The following is an 8363-nucleotide window of genomic DNA, read 5'->3' as shown; positions in this document are numbered from 1 at the left end:
AAGAAAGGTATAAGTAACTTTCCCAGTCTGGCTTTGAGCTCCCTCTGTTGCTTAAGCAGACCTTGAACTCAAGATCTTCCTACCCACTCCCCCACCCCCTCTCATCTCCCAGATAGGTGGGATTAAAATTCTAGGCCCCGAGCCTGGCTTTTTTGTTATCTTCAAATCAAAATTTTGTTAAAAAACAAAGCACTTCAGATGGTAATTCCACCTCTTTATACCTTTTTTTTTCCTTTGCTTCCTAAAATTATACCACAGAGACATTAAAGTAGATGCTGACATATATGTATATTTTTATTGACAAAGAAGGCCACAACACATTTTGGTGAAAAAATACAGCATATAGGACACTTATATTTGATCACTCTTGTCTATACACGTTTCTATCTAGGAACATGGGTATAGAGAAATATTTAGAAGGGTAGTCACCAAAGGGCTGACAACTGTTGCACAAGGTAGAGAGTTCTGGGTAACTTGTACTTTTTCATAATTTTTCTTTTTTACTTGAAGATTGAACAATGAACAATACCACTTTCACATAGAAAACAAAGCCACCAAGGAGATAGGTTCACACTGAAAATAGACTCTTAGGCAGTGGGGAAAGGGAACAAAGCCAGGCCATTTCTCTTTACTGTACTGGTATTCAAGAACCTTTCTCCACTTTAAAAGAAAGCCACTTTGCAGATTTATTCATGCAATTAGAAGTGTGTAATCCCCCCAACTTTTTTGTCATTGAATTTTGAATACAGGTAAGGGTTAATTTAAGGCCGGAGGATAGCATCTTACTGTGGTTCAGAGAGGCTAATGGGCTCTCCAGGGGCCTCTCTTGCCCTCTCCTCTGTATGTGTAAGATCCTGCAAAGTGATGATCAGATTCTCAAAAACCTGGTCTTTGTCATTCTCATTGTCACAGGTTTCTCTTGAGTGGCCCTCCTCACCGCAGTGGGAACAGTGGACTGTATGTTTTCGCTTCCTGGTTCTACGGCGCTCCCCAAAACCATTGTTCTTGTGCCCAGAACCACTGCTTGTAGAAGGAAACTGAATCTCAGGAATGTTGGGGGACTCAATGACTAGCACTTGGTCCTCCGATACAGCCCTGTCTAGGAAGGGAGGGGCACTTGAGGACGGCAGTAGTGGGTCCCCAGACTCTACCAAGATCACATCCTCATCTGAATCATCAGGAGAGTCATCTATCTCTATCACATTGCTGTCAGCACTGCTGATCGTTATTGGTGGGGAGCCCTGAAGTGCCACAGAGCTGAGTGACTTCTCCACCATTGACTCAGGTGTTCTGGGACGCTTGCGTCTAATAAAAGTATCATCCCATTCTTCCTCCTCCCTTACCATCCTGATTAACTCCAGGAAATCGGGAAGCCGCTCTGGCTCATTTGCATACATCCTGAGAAGACTCCTAAGCCTGAATCGGAGGTCTCTACTTATCTCAGCCCCTACAAGGAGCTGGTGCAGGCGAGCTTTGTTTGCCTCCCTCTCAGCAAAGACCCCTGCCTGGATAGCATTCTGCAGCTGCACCTCTAAGCGGATCACGTACAGGGATGGTTTCTCTCCATGAGCCTGAACAGTGTTAAAAAATTTACCATGGGCTGTCACACTGCTCTCAGACTCCCCAAAAACCAGTTTCATTGCCCGCAAAAAATCTGCCACATTTAAGCTGGGATTGGCAACTTGGAGCAAACGCATGACCTCTCGGGCAGGACCCCTAAGGGTTCTCATTAGGCGCCTGACCTTTTCCTCCTCTGTCATATGCCAATCAGGCAGGACATTAGTGACTTGACTCAGCCAGTTTTCAAAGGTTTCTTCCCCTTGGGCTGGCTCTGCCCTCCCAGAAAACAACCTCATGTTTCTCTCCGCCATGCTGGCCATTAAAGGACCAAGACTCCTCCCCAGGGACCTCAGCATGGAATGAGCCCAAGGTGGTAAGGGTGAGTTCTGCACCCGACCGTTACCAATACGTGCAAGGATGCTAGCCATGTCTGACAACAGTGATAGGATATCTTAATACAAGACGCTCAGGCCGTTTTAGAAAACAAAACAAAACGAAAACGCTTTGTCGTCAGGTGAGCTGCAGTCTCCAATCGCAGTAGGGGCTGGAAAAAAAAATAGAAAGCAGGAAGGGGGAATTAATAAAAGAATAGCACAGCTCTAATTATCGTCCCTCAATAGCCCAAACATCCGTCCACTGTCTTAAAATTATCGAGCAGGAGATCGATTGCAGCCTCCTATAGCTTGCTGATGTCTAGGTACTAACAGGGTGCTTTTTACAGCCACGTCATCCATTCCCTCCGGCCAGTCCTGTAAAACGAAGCACAACTGTTGCTTCAAATCTGGATTAAACGGTGCGTAGAACTGAGATTGGGCTCTCAAAATAAAGCACAGTCGTCACAAATTCGCAGGGGTTAAAAAGAGACCTCACTAACTTCATGATCTCTGATCTCAACCACCTGCCCCTCTGAAAGCTTTTCTGACCACCCACTTTCCAACCCCACCCCATACCCGTGATTTCTCAGATTCTTACACCAGCTGGGCAACTGGAGTATTTCCAGCCTCTGCAGCCTGTGTCCTCCAGTGAGAAAGCTCGCCTTCAGGGTACAGTTGACCGACCTCGGTCCACAGGGGGTCGAAGATCTTGGCGCTCAGAACATCAAAACTGCGCCACATCGTGGGGGGTGGGGGAGGCAAGGGAAGGATAAGAAACAGAATTCATCATCATCATGGCCCTCCTGATACTCCCTCCCACCTCCCTTTCCTCACGCCCACTTCTGCTGTCACCAGGCAGAAAATCCCCTCTCCCACCTTCTGAATACAATACAAAATGACACCCCCCTCCTCCCTCCAAAAAACACGCATTGCACCCCCGAGATACCATCAGCCTACCTAGCTCTAAATCAGCTGCACCGAATTCAAGTTCAGATTCTGCTTTGATGGACTGCTGCCGAGAAAGGGAAGAGGAGTTGGACACACCCACCCCTATAGTGCCCAGAGAAATTAGGAGAGATGTATAGGGGGTTCGCGGCAAACATAATCCCTTCTCCCGCTCCCCCAGGTGGCCTCTGCCCCAACCCCTTCCCTGGCCAGGCAAATCCTACCAAGCGGCGTCTCCCAGGTGAATCCCAATGCCATGCAAATGCTTCTTCCCCAGCTTCGCAATTGCTGATTTTCTGAGGCAAAGAGCCACCTAGTATGCGCGGGCTTCCCCTCACCACCCCCAATCCCTTTCCCTCTCCAAACCCAGCAATCGCGTCTCCCCTGTCCCTCGCTTTTTAAACCTGCAATCCGCTGATGGCCAGCGGCTGTTACATGTCGTCTTCAGCTACGGATTCTGCCTTTCAGTCCCGTCGCCCTGCAGGAGAAAAGTGCTGGAGCCTCCAGAGCCGCTGGGCGACCCGAAGCTACCAGAAAGAGCTGCTTCACCCAGCCACCTACCCAGAGGTAACAGGATTCAAATAGCCCAGTTTCCAAGGCAGCTGCAACGCTTTTATCAGCTGCCTAACGACACAAAGGAATGACGAGACAGCCAGCGGAGCCAATCAGTGGAGTGCCAGGGCGGCTCCTAGCGGCCCAAAGCTTAAGGGCCGCGGTGGGGGGGAAGCAGGAAGGGAAGAAGGGAAGCAGCGGGGGGTGGGGAGAAATGAGGGAAGAGGGGAGGGGAGAGGAAGGAAAGGGGAGGAGGAAGGTGGGGGACCGAATGCAGCAGGGTCTAGTAGCCAGAGTTGCTTGTCTAGTTTAGAGAGCTAATTTGCTTTGTATCCCTGTGTTTGTGACTCTTTCCCTCCGCTCTTCCCTTCTGCCTTTTCTTTTCTCCCTTGGCTCAGTATTGTGTCTTGAAGCCAGGTGTGCATGTGTGACAAGGTGGAACCCAAATCAGGGAAAAGAGAAAAAGCGGGATATAATAGGCTCCTTAGCTGCCTGCCTCAGAAAGGTTTGGGCAGCTCAGCAGGGTTGTGTACATCTGTAAACCAGCTCTCTTGAGAGGTAGAGGCAAGTGGGTCAGAAATTTGAGGCCGGTCTGAGGTACATTAGACCCTGTTTAAAAAGCTATTTTGAAGCCAATGCTGGTAATCATTGCATTCGCAAGGGGTAGATAGGAGAATCAGGAATTTAGGGCCAGCTTTAGCTGCATAAGGAGTTCAAGACCAATCTGGGATGTACATAAGACCCTTGTTCAATATATATGAAAAATTTAAAAAGCCGTTTTTGGGATCTTGTTAGGAATACAGGATCCCATCTCTAGGGGATTCTGGTTTATTTAGAGGCTTAGGACACAATTTTGTGTTTTATAATTTGAACTGATGATGATTCTAAGGTGTAAATAATCAGAAGGACCCAACTCTCCCTAAAGGCACATGGTAAGTAAGGGGTTAGTTATTGCTTTTTATGTTAATTTTTTGTTTTGTTTGTTTGTTTTCTTGTTGTTGTTTTGAGACAGAGTCTCATAATATATCCCAGGCTGGTCTGGAACTCTTCTCAGTGTAGCTCGGGCTGACCTGGAGCTGATGCCAATCCTCCTATCTCAGCATCCTAATTGTTGCTATTACAGGCATGAGTCACCATGCCCAGCTTAAACATTGCTGAATACTACAATGAATGCTAATTTCTTCGGTCTTTATTATAATCATCCTTTAAAGTTTGCTTGTTGTTGTTTCTATAGCTAGGCAAATTATTGGGAGTGGGCCTTTATGTCTGTCTACCCTGAAGTGGGAGCTCTCAGACAACTGGTCCCTTTGTCAACAGTCAGCGTACATTTGTGGTCTTTATCACAGATACAGCAGGCTGAACTGATAAAAACCAGAGCTAATAAAAACCAGACATTCAGCTGCTGCCGCAGCTATAGCAACCGTAGAGGGATTCTTGATGCTATAAGCCAGGAGACTCCCTGAGCTATGAGCTCTTCTCTCACTCAGAAGCAAGGAGGTGGCTGAAGCACTCTAGAAAATGGCCAGGAGCCAGAGATGGCAGAGACTATGGAGGACTATACAAATATTACTGTAGACTGTATATTCTAAAACATAAATTTTTAATTGGTCTGGAACACTAGAGCTTATAAAAATTCCTCTTCTATCTTTCTGCATTATCTTAATCCTACATGTATGTGAAATAAAACCCAGTCTAGGCCAGGCATGATGAAACATGCCCTTAATCCCAGAACTTGAGAGATGTAGGCACGAACATCAGAACATCAGCAGTTCAGTTCATCTTCATCGTCACTGTCAGTTCAACAACAGCCTGAGCTGTGTGATATAGCTCAGCGGGATATAATAGGCTCCTTAGCTGCCTGCCTCAGAAAGGTTTGGGCAGCTCAGCAGGGTTGTGTACATCTGTAAACCAGCTCTCTTGAGAGGTAGAGGCAAGTGGGTCAGAAATTTGAGGCCGGTCTGAGGTACATTCTGTCTTAAAAATGACACAGACCACAGTTTGACTAGATTACCCAATGACAGTGCTAGAGCTCTGCCCCTCATAGAACTCTTGTATATTTTAGTTCAGTTTCTGTGTTGCTCTGTTCCGGGCTCTAAGATGACTTTTCTTATCCTGGATTTGGCTTTACTGGCCACAAAGAAGGAACAGGTCCATGTGGGAGACATAGTGAAGATAGGTTATATGTATATATGGCTCATGTATTTGAATGTTTGGTTCCTTTGTTGTTAGAAATGTTTAGGAAGGATTAGGAGGTGTGGCCTTGTTGGAGGAGGTTGGTCGCTGGGGCTTTGCTCAGTCTTTCTTTCTGTACTTGCTGCTGTGGATCAGATGTAAGCTTTCAGCTACTGCTTCAGCACCAGTCTGCCTGCTTGCAGCCTTGTTCCCATATTGGTCATGGACACATACTCTGCAACTATAAGCAAGCCCCCAAGTTAGCTATTCTGACGGGGAGAAGGGAGCACTGAGCAACAAGCTCCAATTAAATGCTCATTTTCTAAGAGTTGCCATAGTCATGTTGTCTCTTCACAGCAATAAAACCCTAACTAAAACAAGCTGCTCACCTCACACAATTGGAATAAGACTGGCAGCAGCTTGTGGTTTTTTTATTTTTGTTTTTGTTTTTTCAGGTTTTGTTCTCTGGGCTCTAAGATGACTTTTCTTCTCCTAGATTTGTCTTCAATAGTTTTTGTTTTTGAATTCCAATACTATGGCACTTGAATCTGGCCTCTAAGCAGAATCTTCTTCTGCCTTTGAATTAGGTTCACCACCAGATCTGGTGGCCTGCAGTAGGTCCTGGTGGCATCAAAGTAGGTAAAGACTAGGTATCAGAGCATTGTTTTTAAAAAATGCTGATCATGCAAAGATTCCTGGCTTAGATAATCAGAAGAACACCACGGTCTCTTCATGTGATGCTGAGAGGAACGCTTGCTAAAGTGGCTTAAATTTCATAGAAAGTATATCTTATCCCTGGCCTTGGGTTGCAAGCACTGGGCTAAAGGAATGCGGTTTCCAATTATAAGGGCTCTGAGGACCCTAAAATGGTCATATTTAGTTTCCAACTGTAGAAATTAAACCTTCATGCCTGAAAGATTAAGAAATAAAGTGTTCATTAGACATAGTAAATACCTTTGGCTGCCTTTGTGCTCTGAGGCAGATGTTTCCCACCCATCATCTGTTTTGAAAGATTTCAGCAACTCTACTGAGATAGGCATTGTGAGCCCACCCATGAAGCTGGATGCAGATGGGCACTTCTTACTAAACTTTTGACTCATCTGAAGTGAAAGACACCATAGGGATGCTTATAGATGTATTACCTACCCATGGTAACCGGATGCCTTCAGGACAATATCAATCATGATAATATTCAGAAAAACAATATGATTTTAGAAAATAAAAACGGTGAGGTTTTCATCAGGCTATCTCATTGGTGGAAATTCTAAAGATTTAGTCAGGAGGGAATGAGATCAGGGTAACAAGATCTACAAATGAATGAAATGGCAGGAAAGCGATAATACTGGGACAACATAAGCAAGAACAAGAAAAAAAGTAAATGTGACATCTAAGAACACAGATAAGAACTCTATTCGGATTCATTTTGAGATGTTCAAAATTTTTATGTCTGTGTGTATCTGTATTTGAGTCTACCCACACAAGCGCAGAGTCTACCCACAGGAGTGCAAGAGTCCTCAAAAGCCACAGGTGTTAGAGACCCCAGAGCTGAAGTTAACGGGCAGTTTGGAAATTAAACTCAGCTCCTCTGGAACAGCAGGAAACCCTCTTTAACCAGTGAGCTTTAGCTCTAGCCCCTCTTATTGGCTTTTTAAAAGTAAACTATTAGACAATATGGAAAGTTATCATGAAGGTCATAAAAAGAATTCAAGTTTTTGAAAAACTTTGTATTTTATCAGAAGTGACTTTGGTATTGTGAGCATTGTAGCCTGATAAGGTAACAATTAATGGAATACGATAATTAACATAATAACTAAAAGATGTAAATTTCTAAACAAGTAAAGAGAGGAAGTTTTTGGAAAATTAATAACAGGTTCTGCCAATTCTTGGGTCATTCATTGATTCATTTTACTGCTGGTGATAGGGCTCAAAGCCTCACACAAGCACATGCTAAGCATGCAGTCAACTGCTAAACTACATCCACTATTCAGTTTTCTTTTTGATTGGGATATGAAAGGGGAAAAAAACATGTGGATGAGATGAATAAAAGCAGTAATAATGATAGTTTTAACTGCATTACTCATAACTTAAGATAATAAGTAACTACTGTACAGAACACTGTTACCAACTATGGCAGCATACACATACAGAACATTTACAAAAATTGACCAAAGAGGAAAGCTCAACAAATTTCAAAGAACTGAGTTCTGATCATAATGGAAATAAATCTCATTCACTGAAAAATCTTGGTATAGTAAGAAACCAAGATACACATTCAGAAATAACTGATGAGTCAAAGAATCACAGTAGAATTGTAAATATTTTTAATCTAACAATAATCAAAACTTGAGAAAGACAATTAAAGTGGCACTTAGATAGAGGAAATCTTTAACAGTGATGTCATACCAAAAGTTAAAGTGTCAAGAATCCATCTCAGTGTAAAAAAGAGGAAAAGGAAAGAAAGAAAAAAGAAAAAGAGAAGCCTAAGCCTATTTAAGAAGTATATAAAGTAATAAAACACAAAGGAATGAAAATAACAAGAATGCTCTCCTTTGGGACAGTGATCTGGGTTAGTGGATATATGGGCACTTGCCACCAAACCTCGTGACCTACATGGTACAACTGAATTTTTATTTTTATTATAATTTGGACCACAACTTCACATCATGTACAAAATTCAACTGACAATGGATCATATGTCTAAATATAAGATCAAAATGTATAGCACTTCTAGAAGAAACAATAGAAATAAATCTTTGTGTC

At 43.6% G+C, this 8363-nt stretch overlaps 1 protein-coding gene across 3 annotated transcripts; it reads right to left on the bottom strand.

The window, feature by feature from the left end:
- Positions 1-263: 263 nt before the first annotated feature.
- Positions 264-3581, bottom strand: Zcchc12 (zinc finger CCHC-type containing 12). Of its 3 annotated transcripts, XM_060375401.1 has the most exons (6): positions 3441-3581; positions 3284-3357; positions 3104-3175; positions 2892-2946; positions 2533-2664; positions 264-2104 (listed from the first exon to the last, which is right to left on the bottom strand). In XM_060375401.1, the coding sequence occupies exon 6, from the start codon at positions 1986-1988 to the stop codon at positions 783-785; it is 1206 nt and encodes a 401-aa protein (XP_060231384.1). In that variant the 5' UTR covers positions 1989-2104; positions 2533-2664; positions 2892-2946; positions 3104-3175; positions 3284-3357; positions 3441-3581; the 3' UTR covers positions 264-782. The 3 variants fall into 3 exon arrangements, with proteins under 3 accessions (XP_060231384.1, XP_021520483.1, XP_060231383.1); XM_021664808.2 differs by lacking the exon at positions 3104-3175; XM_060375400.1 differs by lacking the exons at positions 3104-3175; positions 3441-3581 and having other exon boundaries at positions 3284-3434.
- Positions 3582-8363: the final 4782 nt, after the last annotated feature.

Source organism: Meriones unguiculatus, chromosome X (genome assembly GCF_030254825.1).
Source record: "Meriones unguiculatus strain TT.TT164.6M chromosome X, Bangor_MerUng_6.1, whole genome shotgun sequence".
NCBI lineage: Eukaryota > Metazoa > Chordata > Mammalia > Rodentia > Muridae > Meriones > Meriones unguiculatus.
This window is presented reverse-complemented; position numbering and strand designations above follow the sequence as displayed.

Bases quoted from the DNA above. Each gene is read 5' to 3' on its own strand.
- Zcchc12 (XM_060375401.1), bottom strand. From the start codon at position 1,988: ATGGCTAGCATCCTTGCACGTATTGGTAACGGTCGGGTGCAGAACTCA.